This window comes from Mytilus edulis, chromosome 6 (assembly GCF_963676685.1).
Source record: "Mytilus edulis chromosome 6, xbMytEdul2.2, whole genome shotgun sequence".
NCBI lineage: Eukaryota > Metazoa > Mollusca > Bivalvia > Mytilida > Mytilidae > Mytilus > Mytilus edulis.
Genome location: NC_092349.1, coordinates 60,133,554 through 60,159,356, shown reverse-complemented (window position 1 = coordinate 60,159,356; position 25,803 = coordinate 60,133,554). Strand labels below are relative to the sequence as shown.

At 32.4% G+C, this 25,803-nt stretch overlaps 1 protein-coding gene across 1 annotated transcript; it reads left to right on the top strand.

Moving 5' to 3' along the window:
- The first annotated feature begins 81 nt into the window (after window positions 1-81).
- On the top strand, window positions 82-21,797 carry LOC139528014 (uncharacterized). The gene is made up of 7 exons (XM_071323785.1): window positions 82-363; window positions 4,562-4,661; window positions 5,404-5,481; window positions 6,498-6,573; window positions 17,329-17,405; window positions 20,933-20,996; window positions 21,579-21,797. The coding sequence occupies exons 1-7, from the start codon at window positions 171-173 to the stop codon at window positions 21,639-21,641; spliced, it is 651 nt and encodes a 216-aa protein (XP_071179886.1). The 5' UTR covers window positions 82-170; the 3' UTR covers window positions 21,642-21,797.
- The last annotated feature ends 4,006 nt before the right edge of the window (window positions 21,798-25,803 follow it).

Below are 25,803 nucleotides of genomic sequence, written 5' to 3'. Positions count from 1 at the left end.
TCCGTATAAGTATCTAAAATTAGTTTTTTTAGATTTCATCTGTTCTGCGTTTGAAATCAAGTGAAAGTGGAACAGTATAGTATGTTGAAAATTGACATTGAACAATTATTTTCTGCGAAAATTGAATTCACTTTCATGCCATGAATCTATCTTCATAGCAACACCTGAGTATGGCTAAAACTAAAACACCCAAAAGGAAAAATACAGAAGAAGCGAATGACAAGAAAACAGCAAAAAAAATAAAAACTAACCAGAATTCTAGCAAAAATAAGTCTTTGCAAACTTCAATACACAAATTCACTGTTCCAGCATCTGAAGTAAAAAGAAAGAGTCTTATTAGCTCCAAAAAGTTTGAAACATTAGGTAATGAATAGATTGAGTGACACCCCTGTAACCTTGTTTGGTGATTTTGACCAGTTGATATACACTTTAATAATAGTCTTTATCCAGTTCTGCCAACTTTTCATGAAGCAAATGCACGAGATTTGGCAGCCCTGCTTATCGCTTACAACAAGCGCCTGTGTTGTTGTTTTTGGTGGAAGAAGACTTCAAGTCTTCTGAAGGCCAATGGTGCCGACCTTAAAAATCATTAATCCTCCGTATGCCGCATTCGTTTCTGTGTATTACAATTTCATAACAACTTCTGATTCCAGACACCAATTTTAACACATGATTATGCATCTGAATCATTTAATTTGTAAATTAGGATTGAAAAACAATCACTATCGTAAATATGTACCCTTTTATTATGTTAATTATTAGATTTCATCTCATCTACATGAACGTTATTTGTTTACTTGTAACCGGATGTTTTTACTGTACATATTTGTAGTACGCATGTGTGAATTTGGTATCGGGACAACTCCCTCTGTTTACATGTTCGCCCTTGAAGTTACGAATTTGCAATCTTGCAGACAAGAAGACTTTGTTTTTAATAAATAAAAAGGATCTTTTTCTTATTAAATTGTTGTCTTTATTCATTGGTTTCCTTTGTGAATTAGATGCCCTTTTACTTCAAATGGTTTGAATCTATTTATAAAATTATTCAAGACTCAGAGCAGTACGTTGCTGTTGGGAGCATTTTGATTAAACTCTAAATGCTCATAGAATAAGAATTTTGAAATATAATCTAAACTGAATGTACCTCCTTCTGAATAATTTATTGCAATATAAATATAAATCCCTTTTGACAAGAGAAATCTGACTTTTGTCAGAAATATTTTTTTCCCATGTGCAAAGGCAATCACGTGTGGTGGCCATATTGGTTTGTTTACAAATTTGATAAGAAGCCTCTAGGACCATGACCTAAACATAAATAGTCTTCCGAAAACGTAAACTTTATGCAATACTATTTTATCAATCATGATAATTTTCATAAATTTAAATTTGATTATTTAAAGAAATAATATTATAACAATTACGGTTTTAGATTAGAGATTCTTCACAGGCATGCTTTGATCTATTTATAGCCAAATTAGTTTACCTGTGTGAAAATGTAAACTATGGATATTAATTTGTTTACTTTAAAACAAGTAAAGAGAAACTATGGATGGAAGATAATAATTCACATAAATATTTTAGGTCATTTGATTTATTTTAATAAATATAGGATTTAAAAACTGCAAGTGCAAACAAATTTAATCATTACATAATCAGCTGATAATTTTTTACGCAACCATCGTGGTGATGTAACCGATAGAAATCACTCCATCAATCCTCCAGCCCTTTCAACATATTAAGCAATAGATCTACTTATTATTGCAGAATATTCAATGAATATACATTCATCGTCTAATTGAATATATCGGGTAATCGGATATTTTTAGCTGACATTTTGGGTATCCGATTGGCCGGAGTCTACTGTACTACCATAAAGAAAGATTTTTTTAAAATTTTTAACTCAAAAGTGGGACAATCAAATTAATAAAGAAGATATATATAAGTTAAGAAACATCAGAAAATTCTTTTGACATGTTTTGACCATTTAAGCATAGTTCTTGGGGAAAAGTTTCATCAAATAATATGAAAATAAAGGTGCTCATTTTTTACAGCTGGTTGTAATGTTCTTCCAATGAGGGTTACCCCTCATTTGGAGTGTTGTTCCCAACCTGTTAAAGGTCCATCTTTGTGCATAATTCAAAATTGGAAATTTCAACAAGCATCTAATATTCTTACACTAATAAATAAACCCTGATCTGCTAGCTACTTGTTCATCTTTTCTACTGATTTAATAACTAGAATCATGCAAACAGACTTAAGAAAAAGGCATGTAAGTTCATCATACAAATATGACAGTCACTTTTTCTAGACAATCCAGATCGTGCAAAATACTTCGCTAAAAATTGTAACGTTTGAAATTGTTGTTGCACACTAAAAAAACCCATGGGAACTTTCAAAAGTTGGCGGGTATGTAAGTCTTACTATCTTTATGCCCAACTTATGGGCATTATTTTTTCTGGTCTGTCCGTCCATCCTGCTTCAGGTTAAAGTTTATGGTTAAGGTAGTTTTTGATGAAGTTGAAATCCAATCAACTTGCAACTTAGTACACATGTGTTCCTTATGATATGATCTTTCTAATTTTACTGCCAAATTAAAGATTTTACCTAATTTTCACAGTCCACTGAACATAGAAAATGAAAAAAAAAATACATCATAACGATAATGGAACAAAGCAGCCTGGTTTAGTGGGGGTGCTTTTATGGTAATTCAAGTTACATTTTATTCACCTTCTTCCACCTTAGAGCTATCAGCTCTTTGATTGTCATTCATTACTGGATATCTCTTCAGGTTCCTGTAAATTTTTGACATCATAAACTCAATTTTACTATAATATAATATATCTGATCAAAAGTGATAATTATTTGACATCAAAAGTTCAAAAGGAACCAATTATTGGGTTAACAGGCACATATTTACAAATAGTGATAAGGTGTATTGTAATTTGTAACCAGAGACTGAGAGAGTGTAATGCTAAGAAATCAGTGTCAAGAAATTTTATCTAAAACAATTTCAATTAATTAGATATTGAAACCTGCATACACAAGAATGTGTCCATAGTACACAGATGCCCCACTAGCACTATCATTTTCTATGTTTAGTGGACCGTAAAATTGGGGTCAAAACTCTAATTTTGGTATTAAAATTAGAAAGATCATATCATAGGGAACATGTGTACTGAGTTTTTTAAAGGAGGCTCGCGGGTATAAGATTTCCAGAAAAAAAATAATTTATTTTTCATTACAAATTTTATGAATTACCTTTAGTAGTTGATACTTTATCATATGGTACAAAAATCATCCCAAAATAACAATTTGTGTTGGCCCCAAGGGACTCTTAAAATGTAGATATCATTGAAAAAGCTCCAAATTATCTCCCTTTGGTGCAAAAATGCTATTTTTTGGCCTTTAAATGAAATACCTTTTTAACTCATCGGTGACCTATATTTTTTTTATTGTTGTTTTCGAATAAACTGTACATAAACTAAATAATTGTAAAATTTAAGCGTTTTCTGTAATTTAGTTCTTTTTTTATTTCAATATTACCACTTTTTCTCTTATTAGTTCAACAGAAAAAAGAACATTGTCAAAAATGTATGCTTCTTTCGAAAGCAGATTGTGAGCGTAAATGAAAGGTGACCCTATTTTTTTTATTTCATTTTATTATATTGTATAAGATAAAGTTCATTTATAGAAAAATATAGCGAAATCCTATATTAAATAAAAAAATTGATTTAGACTCGCGAGCCCCCTTAAGTTGATTGGACTTCAACTTCATCAAAAACTACCTTGACCAAAAACTTTAACCTGAAGTGGGACGAATGGACGGAGGAACTAACAGACCAACGTACAGACCAGAAAACATAATGCCCCTCTACTATCGTAGGTGGGGCAGTGGGGCATAAATGGCTCTTTTCGATATACATCACATGTATGTATGGTCTACATGGTAAAGTTAGGTTTCTAATGACACAATTTGAGAAAAGAGTAATTTCCTTTTATGTTGCCATGTTTGAGGGCTACCTAGTACATGTATGTGAATTCCTTTTTAAAAATTAACAACTATATGTCACCACAATGAGCAAAACTTACTGCATAGCAACAAATATGATATATATACAGATGTACAGCAACAAACGACATCCACTTCATTCTTCTTCTTTAAGTTTTTAGTGCTCCATTTATTGAAGATTATTCACCATGTGTTAACTATTAAATTTTGTTTTAATTTTCAAGGTAACCAGGAAAATAAACAATAAAAAAACAAAATAATATAATTATATATGTAAATTTCAAAAATAAGATTTAAAACTATATACACTTGATAACACTAACAGTAAAGGGTAGAATATATAATATTTGCAGTACAGCATAAGAAAACAATATAAGATCAGATAAAAGGGTGTCACTCATCAGATCAATACAAATATAAAACAAAAACATGAAATACACAAGGTTAAGATCTGGGAATACTCTCTGTTACTGAAATAAAGTTCATAGCCAAAACTATCTTTAAAAAAGTACATATTCAGTGTTTCAATAAAGTTCTCCACATTCTTTTCAGTAAAGAAAAAGACATTTACTGGGAAGCAAACCAAGAATTGGAAAGTAATTCATCCGTCAACACAAGATTATATCAGTGAATGTTTAGAAACAGGTGTAAGGTTAGTTTAACACCAATATTTCATAGAAAGATCGTTGGTTAGTTAAATGCCACTATTTTTAAGATTAATCATGTTTAATGTTACTATCATAGTTTAAACACATTTGTTGATTCGAGTGTATGGTTAAACAATTGAACAAAATCCATACAGTATATATATATGTCATGTACAAAAATGTATGTAGTAAGGTATGGTAGGCCTGATGGCAAGTACGACAAAATGTGAGACTATTTATAAAAGAACTTTTATTTAATAATTGTAAACAGCAACCAACAAAATTCACTTGATTAAAAACTACTTGCTTGGGACAGGCACATAAAGAATGTTCCATTAAAATGCAAAAATAAGTTTTTTCTGATCATCTTACCATGATTCTTATAATATTTTTTATGACTTTATATGTTGCTTATTAGCTCTGTTTTTTAAGCCAAATTACAGGTTCAATAATGCTCATGTTCATTTGCCTCAATCAGAGGCGGATTTAGGGGGGGGGGAGGCAGGGAGGCCGGGCCCCCCTTTTTGGGGAAAAATTTGGTTGCTTATATAGGGAATCACTAAAGCGTGACTGGAGCGGGCCCCCTCTTAGGTCAGTCAGTGGGCCCCCACTGATGAAAATTTCTGGATCCACCACTGTCAATGGCCATGTGACCTATTATTGTAGCCTTGTGCAGCATGCTAATCATACAAATTATGCCATAGATATTTTATGATAGATATACAATTTTTCATGTTTTACTTTAAGAATTATATTGTCCAAAGCAACAAATGAAGGACATGATGTGGATGACTTACAGGATTTATTGTCTGAAACAGTAAAAGGGTAAGTAACCTTGTAGTTAAAAAACTTTATTGACCCACAACTTGTAACAAATTAGAATTATTCATATAGATCAATCAATGCCTTTTTTTTTTTTATGAAATATAGATATTAAGTAGATGCCCTATATCTTTATGTGCATCTCTACTGCCAAGTTTCAATGGATATCTAGAGTAGATGGAATTGAAATGGTCATATATAACACCTGTTATGATTGGATATAGCTTTCCCGCCATTAACACTCGAGGAACCCTGGGTTGTGGCAGGGTTCCTAGAGATCGACTCAATATCCCGGATGTAATGACGTCAATCCAATCAAATGTGAATGTAAACATATTCAGAGTAGGGGCCTTGTACTTCCAGTAATCTAGAGACCTTACTCTTCAAAATTATTTACCGCTCATATGGAACTCTAGTCAGAACTCTAGTTCCATCCCAACTTGGCCTACATGATTTTTAAAAATGTTGACCTTTCAAGAGTTATGGGACTTCATCAATTAAACTTCGTACAACTTTTTAAAAGCTATAGTGCATCAATCTACAAATTTTTCTGCACATCATTATTTATGATTACTGATGTAATTCCATCTACAATATTCCATTTTATTCTTGAATCAATTTCAATATGCATACATCAGGGTGTATGTAGATCTGGTGCATACTGTTCATCATACATGTATATGGCAACTTGTTGGGTCCCTATCAGAAAATCAAGATTTATTAATTTGACTTCCTTTGTATTGTTGGTCACAACCTTTTTATATTCACACTTCATCCTGAATATACTTAAAATATTTGCCATTGGCGGTTAAACAACAATAGCCTATTAATCAATCAATAAAATTTCACTCTTAACTTTTAATCAGATTTGTCTAAACTTAATATTGATTTTCTTTGGAAAAACACTAACTATGCCCTAATTGTCTCCCTTCATTTCTAATTTCTCTTCCTTTAAATTAATACATGGTGTAGATCTAGACATGCTGGGCTAATATTAAGTCACTGCTTTATTTTTTTAGCATTAAAGATCAGTTGAAAAAACTAAGAGCACCAGTGAAGAGTTATGGAGACATCAAGAAAATTACACAGATACAGGTAAAAACATTTTCGGCTAACGGTAGCATCAAATTGGTTAATATTTTACTGTGATTCTTCAAAATATCCTTATCGAGATTGGTCAGAGGTCTCAAATAATTATTGTTATTGTCATTTTTGGAAAAAAAATAACATGATGTGTCAGAATCAGCTGATTTTTTATCGTCGAAAAGAAATTTGGCAAGAATTTTTACTGTTACTTGTCATAAAGGTACCCCCCTTATTACCATCCAACAAGGTCTCCCACATTTAAGATGTAAATCAAATTCATTACATCAGTAAATGTTTGTTTTCACAAGAAAGGGATACCATGTAACTTTTAAATTTGGAAACAACCATGCTCTGAAACCATGTAGATTGCAAATTACCTAAGAAAAATTTACATTTGACAAGAAAATGTCACATTTTGATATCCATGAAGTCTGCCTGGTTTGAATCAATACAGACAACCAATCACACTTGTCAAGTTACACAATTTCTGACAGGTTACTATAATGTAATAAATGACATATTGTGCACATACATGCAGAAAATACATATCATCATCTAGCTTGCTGTGAGCTTCTTGCAATAAAAAATTAAAATGACATGTTTGCAAATTACTTGCCACAAGCTTTAGATGAGCTGTTGTTAGATGATACATGCAGTTTCAGTGGCTGATACAGGGAGAAGGTTTTTGGGTTGGACCCCCCTTTTTTTGACGATCAATGCATTTAAATTGGGACACATAGTTGGAACCCCCTCTTTATTCTGAGTTGCACACCCCCTTTCGAAAATGGCTGGATTCTGCCCCTAAGTTTGCTTGCCGAAAGTACTCACTTAGCTATATAATCTACAAGCATGTAATTGGCATCTGGCAATTAATTGTTTTTATATATGATGTTTTTTGCTTGTGACATGCATGCAGCAAATAGATATAAGAAGATGTGGTGTGAGTGCCAATGAGACAACTCTCCATACAAATAACAATTTAAAAAGTAAACTATTATAGGTTAAAGCATGTATCATTAGCATTCTACATGTATGTAATTCGATATGGGATAACTGATTGTACCTGGTACATATTTCTTCTGTGATGTTCATCATTTAGAGGCAGATTTTAGGGGGCACTGCAGGGGTTCTAGGGTCCCCTACAGAGCTACATATATGATAAATGCAGTTGCAAGTATAAATCCAAATGTTGGCTAACAAGAGAACACCCCCTCCCAATTTTTGCAAGATGTTCATATACTAGGCATGGTGACGTTCCCTTGTCACCATCTTACGGTGTTTATATATCTCAACTTGTACGATTCGCTCATGTATGTAAAAATGTTTTAGATTTTAATGAGAGAAATTTATGTATTACTGAAAAATTATTACACCAGGGTTTTCGATATCACAAACTAGTCAAAACATTTACTAAATTTTATCATTGGTATAAGGACATCATTCATAAATATAGCTCAACATGCAGACTTCTTATACGTTCAGGTATTTCACATCCAATTTTTTATGGAAATATTCTTTATATAAAAGCACAAAGGTGTCAGTATTCACCTCAAAAACTAACAAAACCTTTGAATAGACTTATTAAGAAGGGATATAGTTACAATACTGTTGTCAGGTCATTAAGATTGCATATTTTGGCTTTAATATTGATTCACTTATAGGGTCTTTGCATCGGAACTAAACACATTTCTTCAAAAACCAGTTGTTGGCATGACACGGGTTATGTTCTTCTCATATATGTTATGATGGTATGATACTAAACCCCTAACGAGAAGGATTGTGCCTTATGTTCATATGATGAAATCATAATCTATCAGTCAGTTTAATTGAAGTCTGGAGCTGGCATGTCAGTTAACTGCTAGTAGTCTGTTGTTATTTAGGTATTATTGTCATTTTGTTTATTTTCTTTGTTTACATCTTCTGACATCAGACTCGGACTTCTCTTGGACTGAATTTTAATGTGCATATTGTTATGCGTTTACTTTTCTACATTGGCTAGAGGTATAGGGGGAAGGTTGAGATCTCACAAACATGTTTAACCCCGCCACATTTTTGCGCCTGTCCTAAGTCAGGAGCTTCTGGCCTTTGTTAGTCTTGTATTATTTTAATTTTAGTTTCTTGTGTACAATTTGGAAATTAGTATGGCGTTCATTATCACTGAACTAGTATATATTTGTTTAGGGGCCAGCTGAAGGACGCCTTTGGGTGCGGGAATTTCTCGCTACATTGAAGACCTGTTGGTGACCTTCTGCTGTTGTTTTTTTTCTATGGTCGGGTTGTTGTCTCTTTGGCACATTCCCCATTTCCATTCTCAATTTTATTGTCGGCATTTTCAAACAAAAATGTCCGTATGCAATCCTTTCAGAATACATTGAACACAACAATGAAACATAAAAAAATATTTTTTTTAAAACAAAAAATACACCTTCTTTTGCCCAAAATGTCAACAGACCTGATATATAAATAACCTGATATTATACAATATAATGAGGGTGTACTCTATTTCTTTTTCTGTTAGATCTAATTTCCCGAATTCAACATCCTAAACAGCAACCATTGACATTGAAAGATCAAAATAGAATGTCTGTCAAACATTAAGTAATGTTTTCTCTTATTTTGATATAATCTATTGATTCCAGAAGCCTGTCTTGGAATTATTTAAGGTAGCACAATACAAAGATTTTATAACTCCAACTCCCAAGTTTTAAAATAATGTAACTTTCTTAATAATGCTTGAAAATTTATAAAAGTGGTAGTTTTGGATAGCTAACAGATTACTCTTTCAAATAAATGCAACAATTATGTAACCAATTATATTGTTAACTGTGTCTAAAATATTTTAAGGTAGCACAATACAAAGACTTTTTAACTTCCAATCACTAACCTTTAAAATGCTGTAACTTTCTTATGTATGCATAGAAAATAATAAAAGAGGTATATATAGATAGATAAAAGATTACTCTTTTAAATGGTGGCAATATTTTTATTATGCAATCATTATGTAATCAATTATTATGTAATTAGTGGCAAAATCTGTGTACGTTCACTTGAATGAATTTAGCTCTATCATCTCTTTAACTATACAGAAAATTTTAACGGAATCTTAATCAACACATCATGGGCTTCAAAAGGGTGTCTCAGATTGTCTCTATGGTGTTCCATTCTCTCATAAATCTCTAATTAGTGTAAACATCCTAACCACATAAAAGAAGACAATGTTCAATTAGGTGTAAAATTTGTTCTATTCATTCTATCTGAAATCTGAGACACCCTTTTGTAGATAATGGCCATAGGAATAACATATAATAAAATCATCCCTCTAGGGATACCTATGCAGAAGCTAATTTCATTTGAAAGTGGAAATTTGGTGAAAAATATTTTAGCCACAGTTAACATTATAATTGGTTACATAATTGTTGCATAATACTAACATTGCATTTATTTGAAAGAGTGATCTGTTAGCTATCCAAAACTACCACTTTTATAAATTGTCAAGCATTATTAAGAAAGTTACAGCATTTTAAAACTTGGGAGTTGAAGTTATAAAATCTTTGTATTGTGCTACCTTAATCAGAAACTCTTGGAAGACCACTCTAAAGTGTTGATTTTGACAATTTCAGAAATGTCTTAAGTGTGATCTTATCATTCAGAATAATATGATAAAGTGTGGATGTTATTTGTTGTGATGCAACATTACTAGAGGTCATTGTTTTTATATTTTGATGACATTTATAAGACTTTGTCTCTTAAAAGGAGTTTCTTTGGAGTTTTATTTTTCATTATAAAGAGTAGGATCAAATTGTTAAGAAGACCATTATATTTTATTGATTAAACTTAGTTTATTGCTATTTTTTTTCATGATAGATAAAAGATTTACCAATTTAGTTTCATTTATGAATGAGACAAGACAAGTCTTCTATGTTATACTCATTAAGAATACTTCCATACCACATAGGGAAGGCTGGAATTGAGTGTTGGGGTAATTGTTCCGAACATTTAGAAAATAAGGGGCAAACAAGGGGCAAAAACAAGCATTTTTCTAGTTGTAGACAATAATTTGTTCAAGTTTATGGAATTCCCTGAATGTACATTTCCTGAAAAGACAATAACCTTCATTTCCTTTCAAAAAAATTGGGGGGAGGGGAGGGGAGAGTGTGTGTGTGGGGGGGGGGGGGGGACTTTTAGGGTTTTTTTTGTCATATTTTTAACATATTATATATTTAAGAAAACATTTTTGAAAGGTTTTTTTGTCAAGTCTTATAGGGAGGGGTGTTTTATACTTTTTAGCTCACATAAGAGTGAGTTTTTGCCATCACTTGGTGCCTGTCTGGTGTAAACTATTTCAAAGATCTTATCCTCTGAATCTAATGAACCAATTTCTATAAAACTACAGCTGAATGATCTTTAAAGCACCTTGTATACAGTTTGTGTTTTCTTTTCTGGTTTATGAAAACACATGGCTGCCATGGATAAAAATAGAACATAGGGATAAAATGCTTTTGTTTTATTTTTTTTGCTTATATCTCAAGAACTAAAGCCTTTAGAGCTAATCTGACATGGGCAAAAGTGTTCATTAGGCCAAGAACTAGTACTACCTGCTCTGAAGTTTTCAGACGAATCAGACAATCAATTTTTTTGGTTTTAATAGATTTACATTTTTTGTTTCAGGAATTTAATAACTGCCTATGCAGTCTGGGTTTTGCTCATTGTTGAAGGCGTACATTGACCGATAGTTTTTGATTTCTGTGTCATATGGTCTCTTGTAGAGAGATATCTCATTAGAATTCATACCACATCTTCATATTTGTATCAGTTTATTTACTTTCTTTATATTTTCCAATTCTGAATGAATAGTTTTGGCATGGGCTTCAAATTTGTCTTCAAGAGACAATCATTTCAAATTTTGCTTCAACAGTACTGTTTTATTTAATGCAATGTTTGTTGTACTGTATTCATGTATGTTAGGAATCTGATGTTCAGTAGTTATCATTTGTTGATGTGGTTCAGAAGTGTTTCTTGTTTCTGTTTTTTTTATGCCCCATCCAGGGGCATGATGTTTTCTGGTCTGTGCGTCTGTTCGTCTGTTTGCCTGTTCATTGGTCCGTTCGCTAGTTTGTCCCGCTTCAGGTTAAAGTTTTTGGTCCAGGTAGTTTTTAATGAAGTCCAATCAACTTGAAACTTAGTTCAAATGTACCCGTTGATACGATCTTTCTTATTTTAATGCCAAATAAGAGTTTTTACCCAATTTTACAGGAAATGATTATGTGGATGGGGCATCTGTGTACTAGGGACAAATTGTGATTTTTTTTAAAGATTAAACGTTTGAATGGTTTTACACTAATCATTTTTGTGGCCCTTTATAGGTTGCATTTCTATAAATATTGATAATGCAATTTCCCATAGGAACTTCTTTTACGGCTAAAACTGTACCACTTTTACTATGAAGTTTTGAAAAAAATCTTATCCTAGAATTGAAAGGTCATATGCACTACATTTTTTCAAAGGTCAAAATATAGGGCTGTTCGGCATATTTTCAACTTTTATATGCCCTGAACTTCTCAGAGTTTAAACTAACACTAATTTTCTTAAATACCCCTACCTCGAACGAAGGGTTACCACAGATTTCAATAGAAACAATATGCACATGTATATTTACTGGTTACATTCCCAAGTTATGTCTCTGTGAGATGGAACACAGAGATCATAACTGGGAACCAGTATGTAAACAAAATTTATTTTCTATGAATATTCTAGATGTCACCAAAAGAGGCATGGTTTGAGAAACAGTTGTATTTACAAATTGAAACCTATAGCTTGCTGTTCGGTGTGAGCCAAGGCGTAGTGTTGAAGACCGTACTTTAACCTATAATGGTATATGTTTAAAATAAAATTGTGACTTGGATGAAGAGTTTACATTAGCACTCATACCACATCTTCTTATATCTATTTCACAATGTATGCAGGAGGTCAGGGCTTCATATTTATTGTCTTTCATGAACAAGTTGGAACAATTCAATCATGTTATCAGGGACACTTGTTTGAATGAAAATCGAAATAGGTCTGAAAACGTCCACCAGAATAAGGGGTCTATTCACATTGACTGCTTTTTCTTCAATTTCCAAACTGTTTTGTTATAATTTCTGTGTCACACTGTTTTGCCTTTGTAATGTTGATTATTAAGAAAATATTTTAGTTTGTGTAACTGCTAAACAGATGTATAGTTGTTATGAAAAGGGTTAAGGTACACAGGTCAGAGATGTTTAAATTGGAAGAAGCTGACTAATCAGTATTAATTTTTCTCATTGTTGAAGGCTGTATGATTGCCTTTAATTGATTACATCCAGTTCATTTTAACTTAGGTGGATATTTGTTTTTCATTGGCAATGATATAATCACATCTTTTTATTTAAATTTATACTGTTACATTTTTGTACTAGCAGTTAACCCTAGAGTTTATAAATATAAAGACTAATTTGTAAAATGAAAAATATTACATTTCAGATTTTGTAAACAAAAGCTGTTTGATTTGATTTACTATCATCACTTTTTATACAAGATACTATCATAAGTTCTGATTCTTTGTCAATATCTATTGCGAATAAAGATTTGATTCCATCAGCCTCTGATAGTATTGTTTTACAGGTTTTACCATCTGGTGATACTACTACAACACTCTTGGGCATAGAAACTACATAAACAAAGCCATTCTTGTCTAATGTTATTCCTTCTGGATGGACAACATCATTGTGCATTAATGTCCAAAGAGCTTCTCCAGTACTTTTATAGCAACAGACTTTGTTTTCGCTATTGATGGTACAATAGATATTTCCTTTGAATAATGCAACTTTATCTGCCACAACTCCTTCTAAGATTGTATGAGACATATCATTCAGTTTTACTAAAGTAATTTTCCTCGAACTGCAAATAACCAACATTTGACCATCACTTGCTACTGAATAACAGTAGTGAGAAAGGTTAATCGATTTGAAAATTTCATTCTTTTCTAAATCCACCAATGCTATCTGTTTTTCTGAATATAATGCCGCAGCAACTGTATTATTTCTAACGAAGCAAGAATCGTATGAGAGTCCTGTAAATTTCACTACTTCTCGAATAAACATGCCATCATTACTAAACAACACCAGATTACCTCTAAATTGGTTATCATAAATTACTAGTAGATATTTACCATCAGGTAATATTGTACAGGCTAGTATATCAAAAGTCTTATCTTGTGGAATATTCAGCTGTCTTACCATTGATGGCTTGATTTGTTCAATTGTAGGAATAGTCGGAACTAGGTACTGTGCTTGATCTTTTCTTACTGCCTTAAGTTGAAGAGTAAATGGGCTTGTATTGATATTTATGTCTCCAAATGATTTGACATCTTTTAGAATTGATTGAAGTTTAGAGGAGATGGTTAGTTCTAGGTTAACTTCATCCAATTGGCCTCCACTTTTTAAATCTTCTAAGTGTTTTGCTGCCTCAGATGTAGTTATCTCAATTTCTCTCAAACCACAATACATTTGTAGCTCGGTTGCATATTGTGTGATTTTTGAAAACTCACTTTGCAATTGGCTCATCTGATTGGCTTGTGTTTTCAGTTGTTGTAGTAAAGTGTCCATCTGAGATTTCAGCGCTGATTGCTTTGAATCTAGATCATCAAGAATTTCTTGTTCTAATTTGTTTAAGAAATCATCTATGGACTTCCTCATAGATCGAATTTGTTCAACAGCTTTTGTTTTTTGAACAGTGCTTGTATTAGTCCTACGTTTTAGATATTTTATAATCTCTTCTAAGTTTTCCTTAACATCCTTCAAATCTTTTTCAAAAAGTTGAACAGAGGCAGATGATTTTACTTTCTTTAGGATATCTGATAGCGGTTTCATTTCTTGGCATTTTTTGTGTTTATCTGTGATGCACATGACACAGCAGGGACAGGCATGGAAAGAACAGTACAATTCATACTTCTTCTTGTGATCTCTGCATTGGCTACTAATTTCTTGCATAAATTTGGGTAGATTGTGGTAGTCTCCTGTAGACATTGTATTGTGGGCTTTAGACATTCTTAACTTCTTGTGATGTTTTTCACAATCTATACAAAGGAACACCTCACATTCTACACACCACCTGACAGCTTTTGTAGACGTTCCATCATCATTACAGAGGGTACAATAGTCCGTAACTAAGGACGCCATATTCTCTCTCTTTATTTCTGAAATTATTAAAGTGTAGAAAAAAAATAGTTAATCAATGCAACTGTAGCATGACTCTATTTTATCAAAAGATAAAACATAATAAAAAGTGGTATTAAATGTTATATTGTAGCAAATAAAACATGCCCTATATGCTGTGTCTACACTTGTCAAAGATAGTAAAGACATTGGATTTCCTGAGATTTAATATTATATGTTGTCCTGCAAATATTTGTTTGTTTTTGTGTTGTAGGATTGCTGTCTCATAATTTTATACCACTTATCTCAGAAACACATTTTTACCCGATAAATTGGGAATGTTGGTGCTCTAGAAAAAGAATTTCCACAGGGAAGTAAAATGTCCAATAACTAGTACATTTACCTAGAATAAAACATCTATATATAGCTATAGATAAATTAAATGTCAACATTTGAATTGTTGGATATATTAAAATTTGAATATTTTAGATGGCTTTTAATTTGAAGTTTTAGTTTTAGTTTGAAGGGAAAATTAATTGTGGTAATATGCAAACATGTAGTGATGGAGAGTCCTTCAAAACTGCAGATGTAGATGCTTACATAGGGCTAAAAATAGAGCATAGGGGTAAAATGCAGTTTTTGGCTTATATCTCTGAAACGAAAGTATTTATAGCAAAACTGACATGGGGTAAAAATATTGCAGAAGTTTTCAGATAAATAGACAACATGTTGTTGGGTTGCTACTCCTGAATTGGTAATTTTAAGGAAATTTTGCAGTTTTTGGTTATTATCTTGAATATTATTATAGCTAGAGATAATGTTCAGGAAAGTAAGATCTACAAATAAGTCAACATGACCAAAATTATCAGTCGACCCATTAAGGAGTTATTGCCCTTTACATAGTCAATTTTTAACAATTTTTCTTAAATTTTTGTCATCTTTTAAAAAGATCAACTGAGACAAATTTAACCAAACTTGCAGTGGCGGATCCAGAAATTTTCATAGGTTATGGCCCACTTACTGCCTAAGATGGGTCCCGCTCCAATCATGCTTCAGTGATTCTCTATATAAGCAACCAACTTTTTCCCAGAAAAGGGAGCCTAGGACCCTTGGCCCCTCCTCCTAAATCTGCCTCTGGCTTGACCACAGTTAGTGAAGGGTATCTAGTTTAAAAAAATGTGTCCATCCCTGCCTACCAAACAGCATGGCAGAGGCATGGCTAAAAAATAGAAATTTGGGGGAAAATGCAGTTTTTGACTTATATCTCTGAAACTAAAGCATAACAGTTCCAATATTCCATGCATCAATTGTAAATAAAAATATCAGGTGAGCAATGCATCTCTAGTTGTCCATTCTTCGAAAATGGCAATGATAAATGCACCCAATAACTTCTGAATTAACAGTACATTAATCTTTCATATTTTATTCCTGTCACTAATGATATTGACCAACACAGATTTTTGTCATTTACAGTGGTTCATTAGGAGATAACTGTATTGTATTTAAGCTCCGACGGCATCAATTAGGAATTTAATGGTCGCAAATTAAGTTTACTGGCGACGCGTTAGCGGAGACAGTAAACGGGTATTTGCGACCATCAAATCCCAAATTGATGCCGTCAGAGCTTAAAATACAATATTGTTATCTCCATTCTAATGAAACTGACAGAAAACAATGTTAAAACAGGTATTTAAAATCTGTCATGTGCCGTCTGCGCTTGCCCGTACGTCCCATAGCATCAATTGTCAATTGATGCCATGTAAGAAAGTGACGTTATCCAATCAAAATGAACGTTACAAACGTTGTTGCATTATAATTGTGTTTCTCTAATTGTCCTTTTGCTGATTGATATTCTAATCATAATCACAACTATTATAATTCAAATAGCATTGTGAAAAAGGTTTTCATCTTTTGGTTAGATGCTTTTACATTTAATTATTATCTTTTTATGATAAGGAATCATTGCCATTGGAAGTTAAGCAACCAACAATCAATCATTAATAGGGAAGGCTGGGATTGAATGTTGGGGTAATTGTCCCCCAAAAATCTAAAAAATTAGTGGCAAAAAGGGACTAAAACAAGCATTTTTCTGGTTGTATACAATAATTTGTTCAAGTTCATTGCTATTTCTTGATATAAGATATTACAGATTTAGTTTCACTTATGAATGAGATAAAAAGAGGCTTCTATATTATTCTCGTTAAGAATACTCCTCAGACCTAATATTGTGTTGTTATTCAGAACTTGAAGTTGCCATTTTTTTACAAACTAATAATAAGATAGTTGTCTTATTGGCATTCATACCATAGGACCTTCAACAGTGAACAAGCCTGTGAATATACTGTATAGTAAATAAAAGTAGGCAGTAACATGAAAAAAATTCAAACAAATCAAAAGAGAAAACCGATAACCTTAATTAACGATAATAAAATAAATGAGAAATGATTATGACACATTGCCTTTTATAAACAGAGTTGTTTTACATGACACATGAGCATCACTGATCAGTCTTATGTAGACGAAACGTGCGTCTGGCGTACTATATTATAATCCTGGTACCTTTGATAACTATTCTAAAAAAATATTGTAGAGAACAGCTACAGGAGAATCACAGAATGTTGCTAACCATGAAGAAATTCTAGAAGAAGTTGTTAGAGAGGAAGAAAAGTAAGATTTGTTAATTAAAAGCATATGATGAACTGATAAGAGATTGTCAGTTTTTTCCCAACAATATACTTAAACAACGAACATTTATTAGAAAAATAGTCATAGAAATTCAGTGTCTAGGCCCGAAACAAAATAAAAACAATCTCATGACAAGAAGTTTTATTGGTGGAGGATAAGCTAGTGCTTGATTTAAATCAATAACTTTTGGAAAATGTCTTACACATTATAGATTACATGCACCTTTTTATACAACCACAAACATTTTTGCGTTCGTATATTGGTATCACGTCTCGTCGTCGTCGTGGTAAGCGTTGTCAAAAGACGGATGTTTCTGGAAAATAACTTTAGTATAAGTGTATAGAAATCAATAAAATTTTAACGCAATGTTTATAACCACAAAAGGAAGCTTGGGATTAATTTTGGGGGTTATGGTCCCTAAGGTTTAGGAATTGGGGGCCCAAAGGGGCCCAAAACAAGCATTTATCATGTATTAGTACAAAAAGTTGTGCATAAATCTTTCAATTGTTCTGAAATTGTACCACAATGTTTAATACAATAAGTAGAAGGTTGGGATATATTTTGTGGGTTATTGGCCACACAGTCTAGGAAAAAAAGGGACAAAAAAACAAGCATTTTTGTAGTTTCAAGACAATAAATTGGAGTTATCTTTCTTTGCCCAGAATGGTTGTTGAATCACCTAAAACCAATTCTTTATGAAATCTTCTTTGAAAATTGGAGTTATCTTTCTTTGTCCAGAATAGTCATTAAATCAACTTAAATCAATCCTATATACAATATACAATGCAATATTCACTTTACTACCAACTGATAGAATTAAAGCAGTCTTTACCATTCAGTGATTACAAGCACTTTGATTACCATTCTAGGGTTTACAAATGGAAAAATTGAAGATTGTTTTAGTTTCTGTTCTCTTAACTTCAGTTTGTCTCAACTAAATTTAATGAAATGTGTATAAAAAGCTTATTACCTCTAAACTCAGTTCATGTTCAATTTTTGGCAGCTTCACTTTTACAGTTCTTGAGTTATGTCCCTTTATAACGTTATATGCTAGCAGGGGCATCATCTGTTTCCCTTTGGACACATTCCCCATTTTAAGTTACTATTGATTAATATTAATTTTAACCATGACTGTATGACATTTTATATTTTAATATTTTATAATGTATTCAAATGAGTAGCTATTGTTGCAAACCATATTAGAAATTTGAATTGAGATCATTTTTGGAATAAGGGAAAGGGGAAGGTGAAAAAAAATTTGGGGTGGGGGGGGGGCAATTTTTCTCATTTCAGATTTCAGAAAATAAAAAGAAAATTTCTTCAAATATTTTTTTTTTGAGAGGACTAATATTCAACAGCATAGTGAATTGCTCAAAAGCAAAAAAAAAGTTCATTACACCACATTCATTCTGTGTCAAAAACCTATGCTGTCACCGTTAAAACTATTTGAATAATTGCATGTCTACAGTTAAATTAAAAATATTTTCAACTAATAAAACCAAATTTAAATCTTTTCCTGAATGATCACCATGTCTAACAGAGTCATGCCTTCATCATTTTCCTCAAAAATTTGCAAACAACTTCAATTACTTGTTAGCTGAAAGTCTTGATGATATTTTTTGATCAACTTTATATGAAAATATGACCATCTTGCTGCTCATTTACCTTATCATCATTAAAAAAATGGTGTTTGCAAAGAACAAAATTAGAGTTCAGGAGCCCCCCAGAGTGCAGGATTTTGCACCATTTTAAAACCGTCGCGCCGAACGGCTATGCCGTCCGCCAGTGTTGCTTGCTACTTTTATTATTTAGCCTCCTACTTTAAATCTTATTGACAACCCTGCTGTGTCAACTATTTTATCACAATCCATATTCAGAGCTGTATCCAGCTGGAATGTTGTGTCCATACTAGCCCCAACCGTTCAGGGTACGACCTCTGCGATATAAAGCTGCGCCCTGCGGAGCTTCTGGTCATTACCAGTAATACAAATGACCAGAATAAGTATCAAAACACTACCATGAAGGTGATATGCTGAAGTAATAGGTTGATGTATAAAAAATATCTGCACTTCATTTGTTACAAACGTTTTTTTCTCTTTTGTCTCATAACATTAGTACGTTGGAGCAAAACAAATGTTTTCTTAGTCATTTATGCCTTATACCAGTACTGGCAACATCATCTATTTTCATAAAAATCAACTTATTTTCAAGACTTTCGCGAGTAGAAAAATAACTCGAATATAAATCGTCGCGAAAAGGTAAAACTTGGATCTTTCCGTCTTAAACTACAACATATACTCTCGAAAAGCGCAAAATTAAATAGCCGCGAAATGGACTAGAAAGGATAAAACGAGAAATAAAGTATCCGTGAAAATAAGTTGGTTTACAGTAGTGGTCAATTCTGTAGATCTTGTTTCAGTTGTCAGTTTCATATTACAGTTCCATTTACTGGTCGACAAAATGTTTATTTTTCATTAATTTGTTATGTGTAATTATGTCCCCTTGATTTACCTGTTATTTGTGCAAATGTTATCCCCCCCCTGGCATAATTAAAGATTCTTTTATTAATGAATTGATATTACTGTATAATTTTTCTTTAATATGCCTTTTAAGAATTAGATCAAATGTTTTAAGCAAGTCCATTACAGTGGCGGATTAAGGGGGGGGGGGGGGGGAGTGTTCAGGGGGTTGGAACCCCCTCTTTTTTTTGGCCAATCAATGCATTTGAATGGGAGCATATAGTTGGAACCCCCCCTTTACTCTGTGTTGGGAACCCCCCCTTTTTAAAATGGCTGGATCCGCCACTGCATTACTAAGAAAGTGATTTTTGTCTAAATGTTTGAAAATTTAAAAAATATATGCTGATGAATATATATCCATGACGGTGGCAAAAATAGATACTTGATTTAAAAGTGTCACAATATCAATCATGAATTTTATAATTTTTATAGCATAAACTTCGGGGGTAGAGACAAACCATATTATCCCTTAATGTGTACCCGAAATTATAATTGTATTATATGAGACTAGCTACTGACATGCACATGGATGCCAGGAGCACTCCAATTGTTGTCATTGAAAAAAAAGTAGAAGTGGTATGATTGACAGTTAGGCAATAGTCCACCAGAGCTAAAATGAAGCGGATTTAAGCAATTATAGGTCACTGTACAGCCTTCATCAAAGAGAAAAGCCCTATATTCGTCTACAAAATGAGAAAAGTAAAGGCTTAATTTTTTCAAAACAGTTTACGAAAAACAAACATGATAGACATGAACCAACCACAATCAATGAACAATATGCTCTTGACTCAGGACAGTCACATAAAGAATGTGTCAGGGTTAAACATGATTGTGAGCACTCAACAATACCCACACCTAGGACAGTAGTGTTACAGCATACCATAAGAACAAACCTATTAATATGTTGAAGATTCTGCTTATAAATGGCATGATTAGAAAAAAAATTTGTTGTCATATTTCTCTTACAAACATTGTTTTTTCTTCTAACAGTACTGTACAGCAGTATGAAATGGAACTGAACAGATTACAGGCAAACAGTAATGAACAGACAGAAGTATGTTAAAAAATCTAAACTTTTTCATGTTTTTAGTACAGAAAGAGTTATTTCCCTTTATTGGTGATATTTTTTTAAAAACTAACATTGAAATAGATGACATAATATATATTCCCTATGCCTTTCATTAATTTATCAACACATTGAATTTACTGGTAATTCATGACAAAATCTACTTTATTTTAAGCTGTGTCTTAAAAATCAGCATATGTATCCTATTAGGTAAATAGGAATATTTTGAATATTTTGAAAAAAGAATCTTATACTATAAATAGAGGACACAAAATTTTGGAAGCCCCCCAAAAAACAAACCTAAATTCATGCTAGAAGATCTTTTTCTAACTAACAACATTTTTTTTTGGTATTTAGAAGCAGAGTTTTTGTTACATTGGTGTTAGCGCTTCTTTTTTTTTAAATTGGAGCATTCCTATAAAAAAAGTCTTAAAAAAAAACACTTGTGAGGATAAGGTGTAAATTTCACTCTTTAAATTTTATAAGGGACTATTTTAACACAAACTAACAGAGGAATATTCCTTGTAAAATTTTGCTATTAGAATATTAATCTGTAATCTCTCTTTCCAGCTCCATCCATTTCTGTGTAACTTCAAAGAAGAACTACACATACCACCAGTATCCTATAGGTAGTGAATCATCATCACCAGCAAAGAGGAAGGATTTATGTGCAATAACAAGTTTTGAAAACATTGTCGTAACAAGATGATCAACAGATTGGTTAATGCAGAACCAAAGATGACTATTTTTTAATGTAATATCAGATTGGAAATAAAAAAAGAACAATAATAGACATTTCTGTTTTGTCTCAAAAATGACCGGTCTGATTGTGGTTCGACCAAAATATTTCCTTGCAATGTCAGTGTCTATGATATAATTCGCCGTTTCAGAATCTAATGCATTCTGGGTAATATTTTCAAAACTGTACACCAAAACGTCGTGATTGGTTAAAAACGTCCTAAACAATGGAAATTCAACCAATGACGTGACGTTATTTTCATTTTGGGGTACAAACAACGAAATTACCCATAGTCCTTTAGATTCTGAAACGGCCAATTGTAAAATCACATGAATCAGCAGTCATAAAACACAAGTGATACTAGTTGGTCACTTGATTTTACCTTTAGTTTATGATATGATCGAATCCTTGTTGCTGATTCTATTTTTGTTTATGGATTATAATGACCTTTTTTTGTCTTCATCTTTTTATACCCCCGCTATGAAAAAGGGGGGTATACTGTTTTACCTCTGTCTGTCCATCAATCCGTCTGTCCTATGAATATTTTTCATCACATTTTTCTCAGGAACTACAATACAAGGATTTCTAAAATTTGGTTTCAGGGTTTATATAAGTCAGCTATACCCTGTGATGCGTTTTCAGATTCATCACTCCACAACTTCCTGTTTACCAAACACTTGTATGATTTTATAGCAAGTCACATCTTGAAAATGCATGAAGAAAATGTTAAGCAAATAAGGGAAATTGAAGAAAAAATCATAACTTTTGGTTTGGGAATGGTTGAGTGCTCACTCACATGTTTAACCTTCAACATTCTTTATGTGCCTGTCTCAAGTCTAGAGCCTTTTAAGTGGTTGTTGTTGGTTCATGTCTGTTACATTTGTTTTTCGTAAATATTTTTGTTATAAATAAGGCATTAAGTTTTCTAAATTGAATTCTTTCAAATTTTTCATGTTAGTAGATATAAAAAGATGTGATATGAGTGCCAATTAGATAACTCTCAATCCATGTCACAATTAATAAAAGTAAACCATTATATGTCAAAGTACAGTCTTCAACACGGAGCCTTGGCTCACACCAAACAGCAAGCTATAAAGGGTCCCAAAAAACACTAGTGTAAAACCATTCAAAAGGGAAAACCAACAGTCTAATCTATATAAACCAGATGCTCCGCAGGGTGCAGCTTTATACGACCGCAGAGGTTGAACCCTGAACGGTTGGGGCAAGTATGGACACAACATTCAAGCTGGATTCAGCTCTAAATTTGGATTGTGATTAAATAGTTGACACAGTTTCTGACACAGAATGAATGTGGTCTAATGAACTTAAAACTTTTGTTTTGCCTTTGAGCAATACACTATGCTGTTGAATATTAATCCTCTCAAATAAATGTTTCAAGAATTATTTTTTTTATTGATGAAATCTGAAATGAGGAAAATTTAATCCCCCCCCCCCAATTTTTTTTTCACATCCCCCTTTCTCTTATTCCAAAACTGATCTCAATTCAAATTTCTAATGGAGTTTCAACAATAACTATTCATTTAAATACATCATAAAATATTAAATGTAAAAAATGTGCTTGTAATCACTGAACTTGGTAAAGATTGTTTTAATTTATCAGTTGGTAGTAAAAGTGAATATACATTGTATATTGTATAAAACAATGATTTAAGTTGATTCAACTACTATTTTGGACAAAGAAAGATAACTCCAATTTTCGAAAATTTCTTGCTATTGCACAATATTGTACAATTAGATATTTCTTGCTATTGCGTGATACTGTGCAATTGAAAATACTTGCTAATTGAAGATTTCTTGCTATTGCGTAATACTGTGAAATTGAAGATTTCTTGCTATTGCTGAATACTGTGCAATTGAAATTGTCTTGCTATTGCACAATACTGTGCAATTGAAGATCTTGCTATTGCTGAATACTCTGCAATTGAAAATGTCTTGCTATTGCACAATACTTTATATAATAATTTTGGATCCTGATTTGGACCAACTTTAAAACTGGGCTCATAATCAAAAATCTAAGTACATGTTTAGAATCTAAGGCTTCCAAAACGGTCATATATTCCGGACATTTGTTTAACGTAGTTCTGCCGATTTTTCATTTAAAACCTTCTTAAATTTTTCATCAAATCATGGGATATACTACTTTCTTATAATTTTAATCTTTTGGACTAAACCAATTTAATATGTATACAAACCGCTGAAATGAAAGAAAATAATTGTGAATAGACCGATCAATTTATACAATGTCCGGTACTGAAAATAGTTCACCTGTTAACTGAACAGGTAGATTTCAGCTGTCCAACAACTAATTAGCCTTGATTAAAATTAGAAAGTATTGAAGTAGGGATTGTTTTGATAGTAATTAATCATCATGTCACTTTTATGACCGGAAATGTGTGGATGTTAAAGGCAAAAGGTTGGGTCAAAAAGATCGTGAATTATGTTAAAATGACCGAAAAAGCCTTGAAAACTAAAAAGTAAATGACCGTTTCATGCTTTGCCCAGCCGGACTTTTACTGGACATTAAACAAATATCCGGAATATATGACCGTTTTGGAAGCCTTGGTTTAGATTCAGCATATCAAAGAACCCCAAGAATTCAATTTATGTTAAAATCAGACTTAGTTTAATTTTGGACCCTTTGGACTTTAATGTAGACCAATTTGAAAACAGGACCAAAAATTAAGAATCTACATTCGGCATATCAAATAACCCCAATTATTCAATTTTTGATGAAATCAAACAAAGTTCAATTTTGGACCCTTTGGGCCCCTTATTCCTAAACTGTTGGGACCAAAACTCCCAAAATCAATCCCAACCTTCCTTTTATGGTAATAAACCTTGTGTTTAAATTTCATAGATTTCTATTTACTTATTCTTAAGTTATGGTGCAAAAACCAAGAAACATGCTTATTTGGGCCCCTTTTTGGTCCCCAATTCCTAAACTGTTGGGACGTCAACTCCCAAAATCAATCCCAACCTTCCTTTTGTGGTCATAAACCTTGTGTCAAAATTTTATAGATTTATATTTACTTAAACTAAAGTTATAGTGCGAAAACCAAGAAAATGCTTATTTGGGACCTTTTTGGCCCCCAATTCCAAAAATTTTGGACCAAAACTCCCAAAATCAATCCCAACCTTCCTTTTGTGGTCATAAACCTTGTGTTAAAATTTCATAGATTTCTATTCACTTTTACTAAAGTTAGAGTGCGAAAACTAAAAGTATTCAGACGACGACGCAGACGTCATACCAATATACGACCAAAAAATTTTCAATTTTTGCAGTCGTATAAAAAGGAGAAACGAGGAAATACTTATGAACCTCATCAACAAACAACAACCACTGAACATCAGATTCCTGACATAAAATAGGTGCAAACAATTGAAGCCAGTTTAAACGTTTTATTTGTATCACACCTTCACCCTTATCTGAAACAATAGTATAAAATCACAACATAGAAAGACACACTATAAAATATCAATTGAAATGGCTTAACTCAATCAAAAGACATTAACAAAAGTGAACATAAACTGAACCAATAAATTTGTCTTTTATTGCTTACTATACAGAATGGGTTTTATTATTGTTGAAGGCTGCACAGTTGCCAATATTTGCTTACATCTACTTAATTTGAAATTTTGTGGATAGGTGTCTCATTGGCAATCATACCATTATTTATATAGGGGGCTCTTTAAATGTCTATCATGATGATACTGTTTGTAAGTGGCAACCAGATGGATGATAAATGTTTAGAATCTAATGTTATCTGGGAAGTATTTCATAAATTGTTCACTCAAATTTTGTGAATGGTTAAAAAAATCACAAACAATGGATATCCAACAAGTACAGTTATTACAAATTACCCACAATCCTGTATTACAAATTACCCACAATCCTGTAAATTCTGAATCAGTGAATCACAAAACAAAATAATTCATCACCAATTTTAGTATACTGAAACATTAGACAATCATGTTGAGTATAATAAAAAGTCAAAGATTTTTCACTTAAATAACAATTTATTGTTTTAAAATATA

Excerpts from the sequence above, each read along its gene's own strand:
- LOC139528014 (XM_071323785.1), top strand. The coding sequence starts at position 171 with ATGGCTAAAACTAAAACACCCAAAAGGAAAAATACAGAAGAAGCGAAT. Across the intron at positions 6,574-17,328 it reads AGAAAATTACACAGATACAG|AGAACAGCTACAGGAGAATC; the intron begins GTAAAAACATTT and ends AAAATATTGTAG. Across the intron at positions 20,997-21,578 it reads ACAGTAATGAACAGACAGAA|CTCCATCCATTTCTGTGTAA; the intron begins GTATGTTAAAAA and ends CTCTCTTTCCAG.